Source organism: Esox lucius, chromosome 24 (genome assembly GCF_011004845.1).
Source record: "Esox lucius isolate fEsoLuc1 chromosome 24, fEsoLuc1.pri, whole genome shotgun sequence".
In the NCBI taxonomy this organism is placed as follows: domain Eukaryota; kingdom Metazoa; phylum Chordata; class Actinopteri; order Esociformes; family Esocidae; genus Esox; species Esox lucius.
Window position 1 is genome coordinate 18864231 of NC_047592.1, and position 24776 is coordinate 18889006.

Here is a 24776-nt window from a genome sequence, read left to right on the forward strand (position 1 = left end):
TGGCACACCGATAATGATTACATGATTTCCTCAAATAATAGCGTTCCATAAAAAGAGACAAGGATATTGTGATATAATTGCATTTATTTTTAATATAATTTAGTTTACCTGTACCACTGATGGGGTTCTATTCTTGATTAATGATTTACAACAGCTTCATTTGTTGTAATACACATGATATTCAAGAGAATTTACCATATCCTAGATTCATTTACATCCATGTAAGATAATTAAAACATGTCTTTTATACTCACCAGTAACCTGTATGTGGACTGGTTCACTGTACTGGGTGTAGTAGACAGGGTCTCCTCTCCCAGCTCTACACCTGTACTGTCCTCCATCAGAGACACTGACCTGGCTGAGTGTGTAGGAGGATCCAGAGGTTGAAGCCACTGGTTCAGAGTCTTGTCTGTGTCTGTACCAGTAAAACCTCCATCCAGAAGACTCTACAGTACAGGTCAGTGTCACACTGTCTCCTGTCAAGATGTCCTTTTGGTCTGAACTCAGGGTGGCCTTTGGCTGATTAGCTGTTTGGATTTAAGTGGTATGAGTTGAAAATCCTCTATACTAACACACAGTACTTCTAACACATCTATGCTACCAACAAACAAGTTAGTGATAGAGTTTTTACAGTGAACTCACCAGTGACACTGATTTTGAGGAAAACACTGCGTTGTGACGACTGGGGACGATCTGTTCTTCTCCCCTGACACTGGTACTGACTCACCTGGTCAGACAGAGTGCTGATGGTTTTAGAAGGTGAACCAGGACTCTGTAGTTGATCCTTTCTGTACCACCAGTATGTCCAGCCTGTGTAGTTTGATATGTCACACTGCAGAGTAACAGACTCTCCAGAGTAGAGGAGACCATGAGGAGAGACACTCACTGAGGCTGTTGGTGGAGCTGTTGAAACACAAATGAAGACAAAGAGTCAGCAAGCCAATATTTCAGATGCATGATCTTTCCTCTGTATACTGTAGTACTGTATTAATGACACTTACAACATAAATAGTGGCACACCGATAATGATTACATGATTTCCTCAAATAATAGCGTTCCATAAAAAGAGACAAGGATATTGTGATATAATTGCATTTATTTTTAATATAATTTAGTTTACCTGTACCACTGATGGGGTTCTATTCTTGATTAATGATTTACAACAGCTTCATTTGTTGTAATACACATGATATTCAAGAGAATTTACCATATCCTAGATTCATTTACATCCATGTAAGATAATTAAAACATGTCTTTTATACTCACCAGTAACCTGTATGTGGACTGGTTCACTGTACTGGGTGTAGTAGACAGGGTCTCCTCTCCCAGCTCTACACCTGTACTGTCCTCCATCAGAGACACTGACCTGGCTGAGTGTGTAGGAGGATCCAGAGGTTGTAGCTACTGGTTCAGAGTCTTGTCTGTGTCTGTACCAGTAAAACCTCCATCCAGAAGACTCTACAGTACAGGTCAGTGTCACACTGTCTCCTGTCAAGATGTCCTTTTGGTCTGAACTCAGGGTGGCCTTTGGCTGATTAGCTGTTTGGATTTAAGTGGTATGAGTTGAAAATCCTCTATACTAACACACAATACTTCTAACACATCTATGCTACCAACAAACAAGTTAGTGATAGAATTTTTACAGTGAACTCACCAGTGACACTGATTTTGAGGAAAACACTGCGTTGTGACGACTGGGGACGATCTGTTCTTCTCCCCTGACACTGGTACTGACTCACCTGGTCAGACAGAGTGCTGATGGTTTTAGAAGGTGAACCAGGACTCTGTAGTTGATCCTTTCTGTACCACCAGTATGTCCAGTCTGTGTAGACTGATATGTCACACTGCAGAGTAACAGTCTCTCCAGAGTAGAGGAGACCATGAGGAGAGACACTCACTGAGGCTGTTGGTAGAGCTGTAGAAACATTGACATAAATGAAAGGAAATACAGTCACATCAACAATCTTTCCTAAGTATGATCTTACCTTTGTATAATAATGTAACTGATGCAAAACAAAAATACTGACAGAATAAATAGACACATTGAGAGTCATAGGATTATGTGGATATTGAATATAAGTTGGTTTCTAAGGGATCTTACCAGTAAATCTGATGGGGTGATTAGGACTAATATATGATGACTGGGGCCGACCTGTCCTCTTCCCCTGACACTGGTACTGACCAGCATTGTTAGGTAGCATGATGGTGGTGGTTTTACTGGTCTCACTGGGAAGGAGTCCATTATCTTTGTACCACACATAAGTCCAGTCTGTGTATTCTGGTATGTAACACTGTAGAGTGACTCTGTCTCCTGAGTACAGTGGCTCCTGGGGAGAGACTATCTTCACTGAGGCCCTGGGCAGATCTGTGGAAACAATAATACATGAATGTCACTACATCAGTTCCTGTATATTTCTTTCTCAACCCTTCAGAGACCAACATCCAGTGATAATAGACATCATTCTGTTTTCAATGGGGCTCCACATATTAATTACAATGACAATGTTACAACAAATGTTTTGGTAGAAACGTCTGAACAGCTTCCTTAAAGACACCTCCAACTAAAAGGTATTATACAGCTGAGATTAAAAAGCAAGCAAACAAGCAAGTTTATTAATATAGCACAAATTATACATCGTAGCAATCTAATGAGCTTTACAAAGAAAAATATATGAAAGTACAATAACATAAGAACAAATACTCAAATGAAAACATCGGCACAAATGAATACATCATAATAATAAAAAATACAATAAGAAAACGTATAGAGATTAAAAATGGGATAAAAACATAGGAAGCTATAAGGCTAAACAGTGTGGTTAGGTTTAAGTGCTCAGTCATAGGCACGTGAGAAGAGAAGTGTTTTTAAAAGTAGAGGTGATCTTACAAAACACTTTCAGTTTGACTGCATCACTCCACTCAGAATCATAATGGACACTTCTGTGTCTTCTCCTACAACTGTATTCACCACTGTCAGATGTGTAGACAGGACTGATTCTGTACTCAGGCTTTGTGTCAGAGTAAACTGACTGACCATTCTTAATAAAGTCATACTCCCAGTCAGAGTCTCCTCCTTCTACCACATATCTGATAGTGACAGTCTCTCTAGTGAATATTGGACTGCTTCAGTGTCACTACAGGCTTTATTCACAAACAACATCATAGCACAATTACCTTCAGTATCAGGAATATAATAAAACAGTAACTATATTGACCTCTCTGTGACACATTATTTTGAGAGTCCCAATTTCAATCTGTAGATGCTCTAAAGAAAGTAATTGTCACGCTTTCGGAGAAGCGGGACCCAAGCGCAGAATTAAAGGACAAATAAAGGATTTAATTGGGGGAACAGAAGCGGGAAAACCGAAGAAAAACCACAGACTCAAAACAAGAAAACAGGCAGGCAAAACCACAGACTTGCAGCAGGGACGGACATAAACCAAGCACAAAAACACAATGACTGACAAAGGGCTAACAGAAGAGGACAAACTAAATAGGGAGCTAATGAGGACCAACAAGACACAGGTACAAACAACAAGGACAGACACAGGTTGTGGGTAAGACACAAACCAAACATTACAGGGCTATATTCAAAACCAAAGCCAAACCAAAACAGAACGTCACAGTAATACTATCCAGTAATACTACCCACTTTTAACGGTTGATGAACAACTGCTTGTTAAGGTTAGGTTTAGAATAAGGTTTTGGGTTAGAATATAGGTAAGGGTTATGGTAAGTAGATAGTTAAAATGTTACAGATAGTCAGTAAATAATATGTAGAGCATCTAAAAGCACTCCTTTGGGACTCTCAAAATAAAGTGTTACTGACTTCTCTTAATCACATACATAACTAAAACAAAAAAAAAGGAAAAAAGGATGAAGCACAGTGAAATTGATCAAGTGCATGAATATCTTCCATTACCTTGAGAGTGACCACAGTAGATGAGGGTATTCAGTACTACAAAAAAGACATATAAAGTCATTACAAAACAGTAGTAACACAGTAATGTAAACTGTATTGTAGTGATAGAGTAGTTATATTAAGTCAGTACTCACAGAGTAGAACACAGAACCAGGAATGAACCATTCTGTCTTGGTGACGAGTAACTCTCTCTGAACAACAGTTTTACCTACTTACTTCCTATATGATGAGAGTCTTGTTAGATCACGCCTCTTCACGATCACACAGACACAACTGACATGAAATCAAGACATGTAAAAGACTATGAGCAACCATTCTGTTGCAGTTGATCCAATGTTTATATCTTTTGTTTGGCTAAATGGTCTGATCCTGGTTCCTTGCTCATTATAAGTAGAATAAAGAAGAGAGAGATGAGAAGAGATCATATTTTTTGGAATTGTGCCCCTACATACAGATTTTCATTAGGTTTGAATTAGCCTCCCCTCAGTCTTTTACTAAGTTGGCTACTGGTGGTGAACCAAGCCTGTTAACCTCACTGCCCGGAAAGGAAATAAACAGGTTCAGAGAGCCTCCCTTTTCACACACTGTAAATAGTGAGCACAAACCACACATTTTAAATGAATTATTTTTTCACACAGTGCCAGATGATGTCAGTTCTTTTTATCCTACTTTATATTTTGGATGAAGATCTGAAACCATTCAGTTAGAAAGAGACAATATCCAGAAAGGGAAAACATAATGTAAAATCCTTACATATTAAAATAAGATACTAAATATTGTTTGATTAACAACAAAATAGTTCAAATTGTAATGATCACAAAGATGATTCAGTCTGACCAAGGACATCATCAGATCGTAACATGTCTTCAGGAGAAACTGTACCAATAAAACAGAAATAGTTGACCCTGGCCAAATGTCTAGTAACATTTTAAATGAACCATTTAATTCAACCATTAACAGTGATATGAGCATGAAATAAAGGAGAAAATACATCTGGATCAGTGGCTATAAGATTCACTGTAAGAAAGTTCTCAACTCCAGCTCTGAAGTTTTCTACCATCAGTATGATGGACACCAGTAGAAATGGAGACACCACCAGTAGACCACACAGCAGTCTGGACAGAGAGATGGAGACCAGAGAAACTGGAGGGACTATTTATTTTAATGTTGTACTGCAAGCTTTGGCCCAACTAGTCAAGCAGTATGTTAAGTGAAGGAGTATCATAGATTGAATATACAGTTTTGCTACCTCTATAGTCTACAAAGCGGAAATGATCTAGGTTGAATTTGGTAATTTGGAGTTACCTTTTCACTCTTGCAAGGATCCTGGAGGGGGCCTGGGAATATGCCCATCCAGTCTACATGTGTTTTGTGGATCTGGAGAAGGCGTATGACCGGGTCCCCTGGGAGATACTATGGGAGGTGCAGCCAAGGGCGTAGATTTGGTTTGAACATTGGGGGGGTTTAAAGTTGTGTGCTGCCTGTTTTTTTTTTTTTGGATATCTCTTTTTATCACTCCATTAATTAGAAAAAACTGCCAACAGCCAGAAAAAAATCAATTTTCGCCCCTCTTTTAGGTACAAAATGTTGTATAAATCAGAATGTGAATGATATATAAACAAACCCCTCTGTAAAAACCTTGAGTATAAGGATAGGAATACACATGGAAAATTTGGTGAATGTAAGTGCTGCTGAAGTGGAGATTTCTGGCTCAGAGTATGAGAAAAACCCATTTTGAGAAAACAGCCTTTAAAGATTTGTATTGTAAAAATGCATACTTTTTTGTGGAAAAAACTATTTACAAACATAATATCTTATAAAATCATTAGCAATCAACAATACAAACCATCTAAAAAAAACTTCAACACTTATAACACAGCATTTATAGCCTTTAACTGAACAGAATAGCGAAAAGAAAAGGCAAAAACACACTCCGAGCATGTCACGTGATGCGTCTGAACGAATCACGTTGTCAGAAATTGACATCAGCCAATGAGATCCGCTTTTAGAGTAAAATGCCCAATTTTAATTTGACGATTGCTTGCTGATAAAAAGAAAATTAGCATATTTAGACCCAACAGCACTCACCATGAGAGAGAGACCTTTCCAGTGATATATGATATGACAGGGTACAAACAGCGATCGCGCGGAGCAGCAAGTTGATTTAGAACGACAACATTTGATGAATTTAGGCGAAATCAAGAGACTCAAATAGACTAGAAATGTAGTAAAATAAAGACCTAATGTGTATTTTTGACTTTTTTTACACCACAAGTCTGACAGAAGTCATGTTATTGAAGACAAATAGCCCCCATAGAGCCCCAAATCTCAACATTGACCAGTGAAAAAAACGATGTTTTTGCCTGCCGTGTCTCGCCTTAAGTACAGAAACCGCCAGTAAATCGTTCATTCATCCAATTCGTTAAAAAGTCAGATTAATTTAGGAAGAAAACAAACACCGATGTGAATACTTTTGTCATTGATAATTACAGACACTATTGAAAAATGAACTAGCAAAACAGACGGCTGATTTGGTAACTTGTTATACTGATAAGTGAGCTATAAGTTAAATACATTGAAATGGAGATTAGCTAGCTAAAATATATCTGGTTTCACTGGTGTGTACTTAGCTATTACACAATATTCTCATACCTCATTCTCAGTACATGGTTGTTGTTTTTTTACATCCCTCTCTGACCAGCAGTTAAATAAAGTCCGCTGTGCAGCGCTTCTCTTCATTTTTGAACGTTACCCGTCGTCGTGACTCGTGTGCTCTCCACTCGCGTTGTTTTGGAAAAAGTGCGCCTTGGGCGTTACCAATCGGTTCAATGGAGGGGAGTATTATTATTATTTTTTTTCCTATTTGATTGACAAACTCCTATTTGAGTAGGAACAATTATTGTTACAAAATATATGAATTCTTCATACTTTTCATTTGATCTACTGTAATTCTCATGTCGAAATATTGGGGGGGTTGTAACTGATGGATTTGAATATTGAGGGGGTTACCTCCCCCCCATCCCCCCCATAAACTACGCCCCTGGGTGCAGCGGGAGTATGGGGTGAGGAGGTCCCTTCTGAGGGCTATCCAATCCCTGTACGTCCAAAGTGAGAGCTGTGTTCGGGTTTTCGGTAGTAAGTCTAACTCGTTCCAGGTGGGGGTTGGCCTCCGCCAGGGCTGCGCTTTGTCACCAATCCTGTTTGTAACTTTTATGGACAGGATATCGAGGCGTAGTCGGGGTGAGGAGGGGTTGCAGTTCGGTGTCCTGGGGATCTCACCGCTGCTTTTTGCGGATGATGTGGTTCTGATGGCATCATCGGTCTGTGACCTTCAGCACTCACTGGACCGGTTCGCAGCCGAGTGCGAAGCGGTTGGGATGAGGATTAGCACCTCTAAATCTGAGGCCATGGTTCTCAGCAGGAAACCGATTGAGTGCCTTCTCCGGGTAGGGAATGAGGCGTTACCCCAAGTAAAGGAGTTCAAGTATCTCAGGGTCTTGTTCGCGAGTGAGGGGACAATGGAGCGGGAGATTGGCCGGAGAATTGGAGCAGCGGGGGAGGTATTGCATTGTGATGAAAAGAGAGCTGAGCCGGAAGGCCAAGCTCTCGATATACCGGTCACTTTTCGTTCCTACCCTCACCTATGGTCATGAAGGCTGGGTCATGACCGAAAGAACAAGATCGCGAGTACAAGCGGCTGAAATGGGTTTTCTCAGAAGTCTGGCTTCTCCCTTAGAGAATCTCAGCCATCCGCGAGGAACTCGGATTAGAGCCGCTGCTCCTTTGCATCGAAAGGAGCCAGTTGAGGTGGTTCAGTTATCTGGTAAGGATGCCCCCAGGACGTCTCCCTAGGGAGGTGTTCCAGGCACGTCCAGCTGGGAGGAGACCTCGGGGTAGGCCCAGGACTAGGTGGAGAGATTATATTTCGACACAGGCCTCGGAAAGCCTCGGGATCCACCAGTCAGAGCTGGCAAATGTGGCTCGGGAAAGGGAAGTTTGGGGTCCCCTGCTGGAGCTGCTGCTCCCGCAACCCGAGCAGATAAGCGGATGAAGATGAGTTACCTTTTTCACCTGCTTTTAAAAGAATGGTTGGAATCAAGTATGATGCCAAGGTACCTAAAACTGGGAACCACCAGGAGCTTCTCCCCTGACACATAAACATCTGGCTCAGTAGCATCAGCTGCCCTCTTTGTGAAAATCATAAAGACTATTTTTTTACATTGAGATGCAAACATGAGTCACATAGTAACCTGGACCATCACAGTAGTGAGTTCTGTGCAGCTTGTTGTTTGCTCTTTGCATGAACATACAGCTCCAGAAAAAAGTAATAGACCACTGCCCCTTTTACTTTCCTTTCCAAAAAAGCCGAAAAGGAGGGTTTTGAGTGAGGAACAGAAAGGTTAAAATTAAGACACCATTGCAAATGGAATACTTTGCCATTAAGATGTTACATTTATTAGATATCCTTACATGACATGGTCAGTTGTACAGCATCACTGGTTATGGATTCCTTGTTTCCCTTTACACCCATACAGGTATATGACCCAGTATGAGATGTGTAGACAGGACAGATTCTGTACTCAGTATTTGTGTCAGAATCAACTGACTGATCATTCTTAATAAAGTCATACTCCCAGTCAGTATCTCCTCCTTCTATGACACATCTGTTAGTGACAGTCTCTCCTCTAAATATTGGATTGTTGGGCTTCAGTGTCACTACAGGCTTTAGTTTACCTACACAAACCAAACCATCATAGCACAATTACCTTCAGTATAAGACAAAATAAAACACATATTACAGAAACTTCTCTGAAACAAAAACAACTAAATCCCCTATTTAATAAAAATGAACATGAACAAGGAAAGGCAGTGACCGACACCGAGGACGAAGAACAAAGAGATTGAGGTCTGATCAAATTAATGAATATCTTATATCTATATACCTTGAGAGTGACCACAGTAGATGAGGGTATTCAGTACTACAACAAAGACAAAGAATGTAATTACAGTACAGTAGTAATAGAGGTATATACACTGTTTTGTAGTAATAGAGTAGTAATTAACCTTAGTACACTTGGTACTCATAACAAACATACAAATAGAATTCACAGAGTAGAACACAGAACCAGGAATGAACCATTCTGTCTTGGTGATGAGTAACTCCCTCTGAACAATAGTCAAAGTCAAATGTATTTATAAAGCACTTATGTCGACCAAAGTGCTGTACAGTCAAAACATATAGCCAACTAAACCTATTTATAGGACATGACAAACAGAAACAGAACTTACTACCCATTTCCTAAAGAAAAAAGATAGGTCTTAAGATGAGATATAAAAACTTTACTACTAGTAGAGGCCTTAATATATAAAGGTAGGCTGATCCACAACTTTGGAGCAGCAACAGAAAAGGCCCGATCTCCTTTAAACTTCAGATGTGACGTGGAACACAAAAGCAGTTTGTTGGACGACCTAAGGGTCCTTGAGGAAGAGTGCTGCTAAGGAGGTCTGAAATATAGAAGGCTGCTGATCATGTAGGGCATTAAAAACAACTAAAATAACCTTTATTTGTTTTAATGCCCTTTCATTACTAACCACTCTACTTCCTATATGATAAGGGTCTTGTTAAATCACGCCACTTCACCCTCTCACTGCCAAAACAGACATGAAATCAAGACATCTAAAAGACTATGAGCAACCTGTTCCATTTGGGTTTTAGTTTTTGAATGTACCTCCGTTATTTTGGGGTTTTGTGTGTGTTTCTACATGCAGCCTGTCCTTATTGTTCCCACCTGTACCTTATTTACTTCCTCATTGTGTCCCTAATTAAGTTTTTTTCGTGTTGGTCGTTGTCGTTAGTGAGTTGGTTCTGAATTCTGTTTCTGCCATTTGTGCCTTTTGTATTTTCCTTCTGTGAAACATCATTAAACCTCTGTGGTTGTGTCCTGCCTTCCTAACCAATGTGTGACACGACCATTCTGTTGCAGTTGATGCAATGTATATTTTCAGACTAAGATCTTATGGTTGGTTAAAACGTTTGACCCTGGTTGCTTCTTTGTTATTAGAAGAATAAAGACTAGAGACGTGATGAGATGAGATCAGTTTCTGGTATTGTTCCCTACATACAGATGTACATGAGGTTTAAATTAGCCTCCCTTCTTTAGTTGGCTGTTGGTGGTGAGACTAGCTAGTTGACCTCACTTATTCCACTGCCCACAAAGGAAATAGACAGGTTCAGAGAGCCTCCCTTTTCACACATTGTAAATAGTGAGCACAAACCACAAATTATAAATATATTTTTTTCTCACACAGGGCAAGTTTCTAGTTGACAGGTCTTTTTTACTTAAAAAAATTCAATGATAATTTAAACACTACATACTGTATTTACCCAGGTTCTCTCCGTCTTATTTTAAGTAATGAAGACCAGAGACCATGCATTTAGACAAATACAGTTCTGGAAAAAATCTATAGATTTTTCTTTCCTTTCCAAAAAAATTTAAAAGTAAAGTTTTAATTGAGGAACAGAAGCATTAAAATTGCAGTGGTCTCTTAATTTTAACCCAATTGTATTGATTGTCTTACTGAACTTGTTGTTGTTTTATCAGACACAGTACCATGAGTAAAGGGAAAAGAATAATGTGAACAAATGAACCAAATAATTTAACCAAATGAACCAAAATAAATTTACGTTACCTGAGCTCTGTCTACTGTCTGATCATTTATTGTTATATGAAAGTTGTAAAAGATGGATATAACATCCCATCAATATCAATCTCACTCCTACTACACTAATCCCCTAAAACATTCACTAAGTTGGTTACTAATAGTGAGCATAACCAGCTAACCTCAATGGTTCCACTGCCCATCCTGAGACAACCCCTCTCTTCTCACATATATTACATAACCCAGCTCTGTAGGGAACAGTCTTGTACCAGGAGAACCTCCAGCCTGTAGATTACTCTTTAACTTCACAGTTCAGAGCCTCTGTAGAGAGATACTCAAAGGGGAGTATAAATTAACTCACAAATAAAATGTTACCCAGTTTCCCCCAACATGGATTTTTACATTTGAGTACCAAACGCTTTTGCAATCTTGACAGTTCGACACATAGCATAACTTTACAACTTTACAACACTTAAAGATGCAAAGAAGACATGTCAAAACTCTGAATCAACTAGAATAATGTTGGGGGAAATCGGTATTCCTGTTTCATAGCACCCTCTGAAACTAACCAGGGTCAGTCACTGTTGGCTCCTGGACAGGAGACCAGATGCTGCTGAAAGTGGTTTTGGGGAACCACCAGGGGGCACTCTTCCCTCTTGTTTTGATGTAAAAAGTATCAGTGCCCCATAGCAGTGTAGTCCAATGGAGGGCTTACATTTGTGAGGGATGTTAAAATCAGTGTCCATGACAACAGAGTAGGGGTGTTGACCCTGGCAGGCCTCCCCATCCCTGACAGAGACCTGTCACACCGGAGACGACCACTGACCTGATTATTATTCATTATCATCATTGGTCATTAAAACTTGCCCTTTACCGCCATCTGTTGAATACTTAATAAAGAAACCAGACATAATCCATGTATGAATCCATTGACTGTAATCAATGAACAATGGTTGTTTTACAGTCCTTTACACTTCTTCTTGAGCAGTGGTGGCACATTCCTTACTAGCTTTCTGACATGATGTTGAAGACTTAGATAGTGTTTGTTAAAGTAGCCTAATTCTGTAGCTAGCAAGTGTTCTTCAGATAAGTTATTTGCTGTAAATGATTCTTAAAGACTGTTTATCCGTCCATTAGTTACTATTTATTGAGTTAAATCTTGCTTCTTGAAGTGTTCTTCTTGATTCTCCAACTCCATTTCTTGTGATGTTAACTGTGGCAGCAAAGGAGATCTATAAATATCTATAAAACAAAAGACAAAATGGAAATTATCACAGAACAAAATCAACAGAATTTATAGCAATAAAGCAGATTAAACTCTATGAAGATACAGCCTAATAACATAACTATAGTCATGTATAGGGATGCAACGGTAGGAACATTTAACCTCACGGTTATAGTGACCAGAGTTTTTATTTACTATTGAAAACTGGCTACTAAAACACTGGCCGGCTGTAGTGTGTCCGGTAAGAACTTGAACCGGAGATGTCTGACTTTCAGATTTATTTACAACTCAAACATGAAGTTAGATGTAGTTCTGAAATATAAGCAAATAATAATGCACATTAATAAACATCCGACTAAACTTACTATGAACATTATTTACCAAAATGAAATAGCATAGCCACCAGCATATAACAAGAAACAATACTAAGACTCCACATACTACAGGTCAGAGTACCACGGGCCAGTTGACTGGAAGGACTCCACATACTACAGGTCAGAGTACCACGGGCCAGTTGACTGGAAAGACTCCACATACTACAGGTCAGAGTACCACGGGCCAGTTGACTGGAAAGACTCCACATATTACAGGTCAGAGTACCACGGGCCAGTTGACTGGAAAGACTCCACATACTACAGGTCAGAGTACCACGGGCCAGTTGACTGGAAAGACTCCACATACTACAGGTCGGAGTACCACGGGCCAGTTGACTGGAAAGACTCCACATACTACAGGTCAGAGTACCACGGGCCAGTTGACTGGAAAGACTCCACATATTACAGGTCAGAGTACCACGGGCCAGTTGACTGGAAAGACTCCACATACTACAGGTCAGAGTACCACGGGCCAGTTGACTGGAAAGACTCCACATACTACAGGTCAGAGTACCACAGGCCAGTTGACTGGAAGGACTCCACATACTACAGGTCAGAGTACCACGGGCCAGTTGACTGGAAAGACTCCACATACTACAGGTCAGAGTACCACGGGCCAGTTGACTGGAAAGACTCCACATACTACAGGTCGGAGTACCACGGGCCAGTTGACTGGAAAGACTCCACATACTACAGGTCAGAGTACCACGGGCCAGTTGACTGGAAAGACTCCACATACTACAGGTCAGAGTACCACAGGCCAGTTGACTGGAAGGACTCCACATACTACAGGTCAGAGTACCACATGAGTACTTATGAGAATGGTGGTGTAGACAGAAATCAGATGTATGACGTCACTAAAATCAAGGTACAATAAGTAATCCAAAGGACACTCAATGTAGCCTTAAACACTGTTACATCTATACCCTATTTGTTCATTAGTAAATTGACCATTTTAGAATTTAAACTCCTTTAACGAGTATCAGGCATCTGTTGTAAAACACAAGTATTATCCCAATTATCATTGTAAATATAAATACAAACGAGAAACTACATTATTACATTTTGGCTGTATTACCCTCTTCATAGGCTATGACTATATTGGATTCAAATTCAGTCCTTATGCTACACAGCGTTTCTCCCTAACATTAAACATTATCACCATGTGGATTCTTCATTCCACCATGAGAGAAAACACAATATTTTAATATTTTGTAAGAACACCATGAGACTATTTTACTAGATTATAATTATAATTGTACCAACTTCCAATGTAGCACTTGGTTTAGAGTTCCCTACGTGTACTAGAGGAGTGTAATGAAACATGTCTGTTGAGGAAGAGTGGAAGGGTATTCGATGAAGAGGTGCGTCTGGCCACACCAAGTCTCCAACAGACACTTGGTGATGTTAATCAGGGGTCCTGCATAACATTTACTTCTCTAAAGATCTGGCCCCACCAAGTCTCCAACAGACCCTTGGTGATGTTAATCAGGGGTCCTGCATAACATTTACTTCTCTAAAGATCTGGCCCCACCAAGTCTCCAACAGACCCTTGGTGATGTTAATCAGGGGTCCTGCATAACATTTACTTCTCTAAAGATCTGGCCCAACAGAGTCTCCAACAGACCCTTGGTGATGTTAATCAGGGGTCCTACATAACATTTACTTCTCTAAAGATCTGGACCCACCAAGTCTCCAACACACCCTTGGTGAAGTTATTCAGTGTCCTGGGTAACATATGCTTCTATAAAGATCTGGAACACCATGTGTGGGCCATCAGCCTCACCCTCCTAAGCTCACCTGAAGAGGTGTGAAACTCTGAGCAAACTGGTGTGTATCTAAATGCATGATATTGTGGACATTTATCTGTAGTGTTTAGATTTTCCCTGTTCCCCATAAAGGGCAGAATAGACTGATATGCTTTATTGTACTGTATGGGTGTTGGGTCAAACTGCACAAGAACATTTTAGAAATGTTTGCCTTGTTGCATGTCAAACAACAACTGACAGCAATCCCCTGCTATTGGATAATTTTACATTAATTAATTGGGACAGTTCCTGTCCTTTGTGTTCATTGTGTTACAAGGTAAAGTAATGATAATGACTTTTTGGGAACTGTTAGACATGTTTGATTTTGGGACAAATAGCCATGTCTCCAAAAAGTTATTGGAGTTTGTCATTGTTAAAGAGACCTCCCCACACATCGTGTTGTACTTATATTTAGGAGTTTGTCATTGTTAAAGAGACCTCCCGACACGTTGTGTTGTAGTCATATTCAGGAGTCTATCTTCGACAGAAGCTCCTTGCATACCTTTGTGCTATAGTGTCTTAATACCTGTGGTATAATTAGTACACTGTTAGGCTAGTTGGGCGGACATTGAATCGTGTCTGTATGTAACTATGTTTTGTATTGTAACTGTATTACTTGATTGGAATAAATTGTGTTATTTGGAATACAGATTACTACGGCATTCCTCGTTCATCTCCATACTGAAGCTCGTAGGGCTACTGGTAATTACACACACATTAGTAAGTCTAAGAGACCAGACTTGAAGTCCCTGAGTCCTGGAATTCTTGGAGCAGTTTGGATAGACCCAGGAACATATGACTTTTGAGTTATTCCTGAGTTGTTGGGCATAATAAAGTGTTAGACCCAGGAACACATGACAATGTAATCATCCCTGGGTCGTTGGGCATAATTAACTTTCTGTTAGACCCAGGAACACACAGCATTTTACTGTATAATTCGTGTTAAACCACCTACACCTAATGGGCGCTTATGATAACTGATAGAGGCACATACACACACGTAAATCAAAGTGACCAGACTGATCGTCTCTGAGTTCAATGTTGCTAAATGATCCCTTGTTTTTTGGACTGATGAGGAGCATTGAGGAGAACGTAGGCCATGAAACATTCAATATTTTAAATGTTTGGCTCATGACGAAAGATTAGCTACTTTTTCTAAGAACTTCCAGCATATAATGGTCATTGAGGTTTCAGTGTGTTTACAAACAATTTGGAGTCAGATAATTTAAACATTTCTATGTATTTATCACTGTCGTGAGACCCCCCCTAACCTTAGGGCCTTACGGAATAAAATATTATCAAAGCCATAAATGTGTTTGACTCTTAGTTACATAGTGAACATGACAAAGCACAACAAAACAAGCTATTTCTTAAAAGCCTATTAATGGTGACTGGCTGACCTGACTGTGGGTCCTTGGGAATAAGACAAACAGACCTTCAACTCGCCAAGTAATACAATAATAACATAATACAAAAATAACAGAAGTCTTTCCCATCAAAAATGACATGACTGACATTTGACAGACAACACCTGGTTAAACAACTTTGACATAGGACATGATTTGGAAAGGCACACAACTGTCTACATAATGTTCCCCATTTGACCTCACATGTCAGAGTGAATACCAAGTCATGAAGTTGAAGGAATTGCCAGATGAGTTTGATACCGGGTTGTGTCCAGACACAGATGTGAGGAAGGGTACCAAAACATTACTGTTGGATTGCATTTCTGTTGCATTGAAGTACTTAGTGTGTTTAGACAAGAAGAGGAATGCCAGAGGTGTTGATGTAAACCAATTGTAAGAGTGGGGGTCAGGACAGATCAATGTGTTTTAGGACAGGATAGAGGAAAACACACAACAGGGAGTAGGAAGGAATAAGGAACATATGTTGTTTTCACAAGAGGACAAACTCTTACCCCCACCCATTCTGTTATAAGTATTGAATATATTTCCAACTTCTTCAGAGATGTCTCATGGTTTACCTTTTTACTATGATTACTTTCTCCTTGAAAGCTTACTAAAACAGTACATTGTACAAAGATAATTAATTTTCTATTCAGTGTAATTGCCATCACACTTCACAGATTGTCACTTTAATTAAGGTCAGGCTATGCCAAACTTTTTTGGCCGACGACCCCATTCCGAAATCTAAAAATTCTTGCGGCCCCAAACACGTGAATAAAATTCATATAAATATTATTTTTTTATGCTGCTATATTAATGTTCCGAGGGAGTAGGGTCAGTTCTCCTTCTCCACTGTAAATCCTTGTGCTTTCCAAATTTCTCTCCTGCGCCATTTAAACTTACGAGGACATGAGGTCTTGGCCCACACCTGGGTAAAAAGTACCAGGCTAAAAAGACTCGTTGTCCCTGTCCTTGTGTTGCAGATCAAGAAGATACCTGACGATTCCAGCTGCCACTCTGCTGACCCCTCCCAGGTTGTCCCTGTCCTTGTCCATCTGGTCATGCTTCTGACCTTGATTAGGTTTTACTGACTCTGGACACAGCCCACATTCATTTATTAATTATTACAACTTAAACTCAGTTGATAGCATAGTATGATAGAAATCCTTCATGTATAAGGCATTATTGTGTGTGTGGTCCATATGTGACTGGGTGTGTGATGTGTGTGTCACATTTCTGTGGTTACAGGGAGAGTGTGGGTACAAAAACCACATCCATGTTCCCTGGTTGTTCCTGTTCCTCAACTGATTGTGTTCATCTCTCTCAAGGACCTGCAACATGTCAGCGCATAGAGTTTGTTAGAACATACTTAGATATACTCTAATATCAGACCATTAGTTCCATACCCTTTAATAGATGTGATCTAGTCTTACTGTGTCTTTACTGGAGAATAGACTGATTCTGACTCTGGTGGGGTGTTGATTCTGTAGTAGATGGGAATTAAACAATATTTGTTTTATACAGGATATTATCCAACTATTCAATATGGGATAAAGAGGGATGAGGTTTTGAATGGGGAAAAATGAAGAGAAGGATGTCCAGTCTTACTTTTCTTCTTCTGGGTTTTGACCATCTTTTTTAGGTCAATCTCAGAATAGGTTACATCAACTGGCCCAGACGATGCTGACAATGAAAATGTCCAGGTAAATAATCAAGTGAATTAGCCTATTGCCTGTTCTTTGTCCAAAACTACAGAAACACAAATTAAAATGTGAATGACAGTCAACTTGTAGAATATGTCTTACCTGCAGATTTCACTGTCTTCAACACAGAGTAGACTGTATTTTCATTTGGATCAGCTGGCTTTTCTGAAGTGGTGCAAGTCATTTGTTTTTGTTATTCAGATTTAATTCAGTGATAAATAATGTTATTAATGTATGGCACGGTTGTGTCACCTTTTTGTTTCTTGTCCATCTTCTTCAGTTGAATCTGGGCATATGTCACATCACTTGACCCATCAGCAGAAACACCAGCAGAATCTGATGCATAAAACAGGAAGACTCAAAGATGCAGTCTGTAATTTCTAGCCACTGGTTGTGAAGGTGGTGCTGATCAGCCAGAAAGATTCCCAAATAATTGTGTATTATAGAATATCACGTATGTGCTGATTTGAGCCCCATGACATCCAATTGTATTTTTTCTAAACTTTTTAATTGTATTGGTCCCACATTACCATCTTTAAATCTGTCATTAAATAAATATTAAGAGCAACTGTAGGTGTTGCTCTTGAAAGGGAACATTCACATAGTTTACAGACTGACCTGTATACCAGCATCAGGAGACTGACCATACTACTGACCTGTATACCCAGCATCAGGAGACTGACCATACTACTGACCTATATACCCAGCATCAGGAGACTGACCATACTACTGACCTGTATACCCAGCATCAGGAGACTGACAGTAGTTAGTGTAGGGTATATTGTGTCAGAATGGTGATTTATGGCCCTGGGGGGCGGGACTTCCATATTGATGTGACAGGTGGGCGGGACATCCGGTTTGTAGGGTGGGACTTCCTGTATGACGTATGTTAGGGTGGGACTTCCGGTATGACGTATGTTAGGGTGGGACTTCCTGTATGACGTATGTTAGGGTGGGACTTCCGGTATGACGTATGTTAGGGTGGGACTTCCGGTATGACGTATGTTAGGGTGGGACTTCCGGTATGACGTATGTTAGGGTGGGACTTCAGGAGTGACGTATGCATGTCCGGTGATTTATGATTACATTGATGTGTCAGTGTTTGATGTTTTACAACGTCTGATGAGCAAACCAGACTAGTGTTATAACAGGTGGGCTATGATTGATGATTTACAAATGGGGCTTAGGGTTCCGGAATGTTAAATTCCCAGGCAGTAAATAAGTGTTGTGTCAGCGGTAAGGTGTTTGGTGTACAGCAAATGGTGTTCGACAAATATAAAACCCTGGTGTTTTATCTTCTGACAAGTGTTGCAACAGCTGGCATACAAACGGTGGTTGTTAACCTTTCATGTTTTATGGGTTGACTGGCGTGGTATGTGTATTTAAACCACGCTGACATCGGTGATGGTCATTCAGTCTTGCCTGAGCGAACTTACCTACACATTACAAAACATGGAGGATTGTGTAGCTATCAATGTTTTGGGTGAAACACCGGTGAAAGCTAACAGCTTAAACGCAGCTCAGCGATTTGGTAAGAAATTGCAAATGGACCGCAGAGATGCAATCAACATGCCAGCCCCGAAGAAACCGATGCAGAGTTTAACCCGAATCCATCAGTTACACCCGGATATGGTGGCACAGGAGTGGAAATTGGACGATGGTCGGATCGGGGGATACATCTTCAACCCAGAGCAACCAGAGGTTGCATTTTATGAATTACCCGAAGGCCAAGTGTTTAAGGCTGGTGTGACTGATCAAATGGTTTTTAATGCCAGTTTATGGGCCACCTTTCGAAAAGTGTTTTATTTGGGGCCAAAACAAGGCCCACATAATACAGTAGATGTACTGTTTAAAGTTGTCGAGGGGCTGAAAGAGCATGACTCTGTCAGATTGGAGTTATTTAAATATCGGCGCGTTAGTTTGTGACTGCGGACTGATCGACCGACCTAAGACCCCCCGAAGCCCCGCCTTAAGCCAACACCTTCATCAGCACAGCATAAAAACCGACAGACCGCCGGTGACATTCAAGCAGTCGGAAGAATTTACGAAACATGTCTCAAGATTACAACCAAGCGGTGATTGAAGAACCCAAGGCTGAGGACTGGCTGTGTGACGCCTGGGATGACAACGCTGAAGCCTTCTACGGAACCCCTGACCCAGACAGCTCGATTCCACTGGCATACCCAACAAGAAACTACCATTGGATTGACAGGGTTGGTGATCAACTAGGTCCTCTTAACCTGTCATACCTTTCAAATACTAACAAGAGTTATCACAAAATGGACAAACAACTTGCACCAAAAATTTTAAAGATCATCAAAGCAACAATGGGTATGATTCTGGAAAACGTTGTTGGGGCTATTCTACACAAAGCATGCATCGGATGTGAAGTGGACCACCCGAGCCAGACAAGACATTCATGTCTTGAACCGCCTGAGTATTTTTTTGAGGCCCATTATGATGACATTGTGGCAACAGTTTTAACACCGCGACTGCCGCGACTGAAACATGTGTTGGTCAAGGCTTTGAACGCATCTGGTTTTCACACACCGATGACTGATGTTCACGAGGCCGCTGAGAACTTTCTGCACAAGCTCAAGTTGGAGCCGAACATCACACAGAGACTGAGTGAGAACAGGGATGAGTACATGGACAAATTTAATAAGGATGTTGTATGTGACGCAGCGGGGTCATGGTGTGATGAAAGCAAAGAGTCTGTTGTCTAAGGCCAGGGTAGCTTCAGTTCTCATGTTAACATGTATATAAACAAAGACTATGAGAAATCTGAATGTTTGTGTAACTTTTCTGAATATATTGGTTGTGTAATTTCAAAAACTCAAATAAAACATTGTTAAACATGTATTCATTCTCATTATTGCTCGAACGCTCTACGATGTCTGAACAGGTTATGAAAAGTATTTACTATGACCCGGCAAACCCTGGTGCTTATGTGGGTAGAGAGGGTTTGAAAAGAGCATACTTGGAAAAAACCGGGGAGATCCTCAAAAATGGTGAGGCCGATGGCTGGCTGCTCGCCCAGGATACATACACGCTACACAGGCCTGTAGCTATACATTTTAAAAGAAATAGAGTTATTGTTCATGATAAAAATTCACAATTTCAGCTGGATTTGGTTGACATGAGTGCTTACAGTGTGGAAAACGATAACATGAAATTTATGTTAACATGCATAGATGTATTAAGCAAATACGCATGGATTCGCGTGCTGAGAAATAAAAGCGCTATAGAGGTAAAGCGAGCATTTGAAGACATATTAAAAGAAGGAAGAACACCACAAAAAGTCCAAACGGACAAGGGGAAGGAGTTTTTTAATTCACATTTTGAAATGTTGATGAAGAAGTACAACATAAAACATTTTGCTACAGGAAATTATGTCAAAGCGAGTATCGTTGAGAGGTTTAATAAAACAATTAAATCACGAATGTGGAGGTATCTGACAGCAGCCAACACTCACCACTATGTTGAGGTTATTCAAGATTTAGTTTGTGGGTACAACCATAGCTACCATCGGTCTATTAAGATGAAGCCTGCTGACGTTTGTGAAGAAAATGTTAGATTAGTTCTCAAGAACCTGTATGGCACAACATTAACGAGAAATGGTAATCAAAGCTACAATTTCCAGGTTGGGGATACTGTGAGACTCTCAAAGCTGAGAGGTGCGTTTACAAAAGGCTATGAAAAAGGGTACACAGATGAATATTTTACAATAACAGAATGCATTCCTCGGGTACCTCCTATATATAGAATAAAAGATTACGATGGTGATGTGATAGTCGGGACATTTTATGAACAGGAATTGCTGAAAATAATCGTGGCTAAGGATAAAACTTTTAAAGTGGAAGCAGTTTTGAATGAGAAAGTATAGAAAGGGAGGAAAATGTGTCTTGTGAAGTGGCTTGGTTGGCCTGAGAAATTCAACAGCTGGATACCATCGGAACAAGTGGTTGACCAAGAAACTAGATAAAACTCCAGGATTTCCAGGATCACGTCATTTACATTGACTGCGATCAGCATGGGTGACGGTGGTTTCTACATAACGCTGTCCAGTAACTCATCGAGACATGTCTATCCAAGCAACACGAGTTCGTGCTATACCACTAAATTTGCCAAAGGTATAGATTTGAAAGGCGATTGGGAAGTATCTTTGATAGAGTTCCAATACCCGCATACGTGGAAAACTTTTACACTGGGCGAAAACGCATTTGAACTACTTGACTTGAAAAACGACAAAACTTGGAAATATGAACTCGACACCGGTTATTACAGCAGCATATTAAAACTAGTGATAGAGCTCAACAGTCATATAAAAACACATGGTTTATCGGTGGGGTACGATGAATTTAAAAATAGAGTGTTTCTAAAAAGTGAGCCCCAGTTTAGTTTGAAATTTAGCGCAAAACTGAAACAGATATTGGGGTTAAAACCAGGCGAGCGGTGGCCCGCCACATGGTACGGAACATACCCCACAGATATTCTGGCGGGGTTTAACACCCTATACATCTACACAGATATAATTGATTATCAATGTGTTGGTGACAGTCATGTCCCACTGCTGCAAACTGTACATATTACAGGGAGAAAGAATGAAGTTGTCACAGTGACGTACGACAAGCCACACTACGTACCTCTTAGTAAGAGACAATTTGATGAGATCTGTATTGAAGTAAAATCTGATCAAAACCAGCTGGTTTCATTTGTAGTGGGGAAGGTGATTGCAAAATTACACTTCAGACCCGTCAAACAATCTTTTAGAGTTTAAGATGCCGCTGCAGAAGCTCTATGATGATCCTCAAAGGTCTGTTGAATACTACACAACACAGGCCGGTAACGGTTTACCAGGGTATCATGGTAGCTCAGCAATGTATGGGGCTGGTCTAGGGGGCCTTTTCCGAGGGCTTTTCCGGATGGCAATACCTTTGTTGAAGCGCGGGTTCTCCATAGCAAAACCACATCTGAAGAGTGCGGCTAGGAATATAGTCGGGATGTTGTCAACAGTGTTATGTCACGACAAACAAAACAGCAGGACGGTTCTGGATTGATGGTTATGTCTCGAGGTGTTAGAAAGAGACCACCTGGTAGGCGGAGCCAACCCAAGAGTAAAAAACACAAGAATGAGACAAAAACAAGAGCCGTGGTTAAAAGAGGACATACACCCCGGAGGACACTCAAAGGGAACACGACAAATCTGATTAAGAATATATTTTAGAGAGATGGCACTCCTACACCGTATGTCTGGCGAATGTATGAAGACAGAGTTGGATTTATTCACAGTTCCATTCACACAGACATCTATTGAGAAAAATACATACATTGAAATACCGACCCTATCAGCAATATCAGACGCAGCCCCTCTGGAGTTCTTTATTGGCGAAGACTACGTTGATCTAAACAATACTTTGCTGTACCTACGTGTAAAAATCACTAAACCGGATGGAACTAATATTGATGCCGGAGCACGTGTTGGGGTTATCAACTATCCGATAGCCACCCTATTTTCACAAGTGGATGTGTCCTTGGGTGATCGTTTAATTAGCCAGAGTAGCAACACATACCCCTACAGAGCCGTTATAGAGAGCATTCTGAATTATGGATGTGATACATTAAAGACACAGTTTTCAGCTGGGTTGTTTTACAAGGATGCCGCAGGTCACATGGATGTTACGGACCCTGTAGGTGAGAACGATGGACTTACGAAAAGGGCAGCCTATTCGGCGGATAGCACAACATTTGAAATGATCGGCCCTGTTTATAGCGATATCTTCTTTCAAGAGAAACTTATGTTAAACGGCATTGACATAAAGGTGAGGATGGTGCGCGGTAAAGATGAGTTCTGCCTTATGGGGGTCGGGGATGTGCGTTATCGTTTGCATATACTATCAGCATCACTATTTGTCAAGAAAGTGTCTGTTTCGCCAGCCGTGAAACTTGGACACGCTCAAGCGCTACTCTCAACCAATGCCAAGTACCCAATTGAAAGAGTGTGTATGAAGACATTTAGTTTACCGGCTGGGGGTCGTGTTTGTAACCTGGAAAACCTATTTTTAGGACCTCTGCCAAAATGTGTTGTAATCGGATTGGTGGACAATGACAGTTTTACCGGAAGTTACACAAAGAATCCATTTAATTTCAAACATTATAATTTGGAGTTTATGGCTATGTATGTAGATGGTCAGCAATTTCCTAGCAAACCATTCCAACCAAATTACACAACAGGGTCAGCAGTGCGTGAATTTTACCAATTGGCCTTAGCTTCAGGAAAACACCTAAAGGACCAAGCCTTGGCTATTGACAGGTCAGACTTCTTACACGGCTATGCCCTTTATGCATTCAACTGCGCGCCAGACAAGGAATGTGGTCAGCACATATCCTTGATCAAGTCAGGGAATGTACGACTTGAGATGAGGTTCAGACAACCACTACCCCACACAATTAATTTAGTTGTTTATTCAATCTTTGACTCCATTATCGAAGTGTCAAACTGGCGACAAGTCATGGTTGACTACTATTAGGAGAACTGTGTGGAAATGAATATTGCAGAGTTGACCAGTGTGGTGAACCAATTTTCATCTAGGACCCATTTCTATGGTGTGCTGGCAAGTGACCAACTACCTAGGGTGCCTGTCCGAGATGTTGCATCATTGATGATTGTTAATACACACCCAAGCAATCACCCTGGGGAGCACTGGCTGGCTATTTACATAACGGATGGTGGCATTGGAAGGTTTTATGACAGTTTTGGAAACCCCCCGGATTTTACATATTTGTCAATCAAGGCCTTTCTGAAAACCTGTGAGAATGTGGAATACAGTTCAAAACAAGTACAGGACCTGGTTTCAACCACGTGTGGACAGCATTGTTTGTTCTTTCTCTTTCTAATGACAAAATGTCTGAGTTATAAAGATTTTATGTCTTTTTATGCTGATGATTTACGAGAAAATGATGCCCTAGTCTCAAAGTTTGTAGCTAAGATGTACCAGAGTAAGCGTGATAAGCAACTGTTTAATTGCATACAACATGCTCAATCTTGTGAAACGTTTAATTTGTGCCATGGTTGTTGAAGAAATAGAAAAGCCAATCACGTGTATCAAAATCAATCAAAATTTATTTATAAAGCGCTTTTTACAACAGCAGTTGTCACAAAGTGCTTTACAGAGACACCCGGCCTTAAACCCCAAGGAGCAAACAACAGTAGTGTTGAATTTCAGTGGCTAGGAAAAACTCCCTAAGAAGGTCGAATTTTAGGAAGAAACCTAGAGAGGACCCAGGCTCAGAGGGGTGACCAGTCCTCTTCTGGCTGTGCCGGGTGAGATATTAAGAGTCCAATTGGAATAATAAATAAATTTCTCTTGGCTAAATCCAGAGTATATTTGATTTTAGACTAGGTCAGAAGTATGACCAAGTGGACAAGGACAGGAACAGCAACGGTCCCCCCAAACCAGGTAATCCGCAGGTGTGGACCAGGACCTCATCTCCTTCTAAAATTTAAAATTGGAGGAAACTGAGAAAAGTTAGTAGTACATCCCTCATGTCCCCCAGCACAATAATATAGCAGCGTAACACCTTGGAAACTGAGACGGGGGGGTCCGGTGACACTGTGGCCCTACCCGGGGGAGGCCCCGGACAGGGCCCAACAGGCAGGAAATCAATCCAACCACAT

At 40.6% G+C, this 24776-nt stretch overlaps 1 protein-coding gene across 1 annotated transcript in view; it reads right to left on the bottom strand.

The window, feature by feature from the left end:
* LOC114830270 (basement membrane-specific heparan sulfate proteoglycan core protein-like) overlaps positions 1 to 24776 on the bottom strand; it is a 68169-nt gene that overhangs the window by 16268 nt on the left and 27125 nt on the right. The window contains exons 3-4 of the mRNA XM_034290830.1: positions 643 to 903; positions 255 to 527 (exon numbers count right to left, since the gene is read on the bottom strand). Of these exons, the coding sequence (XP_034146721.1) occupies positions 255 to 527; positions 643 to 903 (534 nt within the window). The remainder of the gene's footprint in view (positions 1 to 254; positions 528 to 642; positions 904 to 24776) is intronic.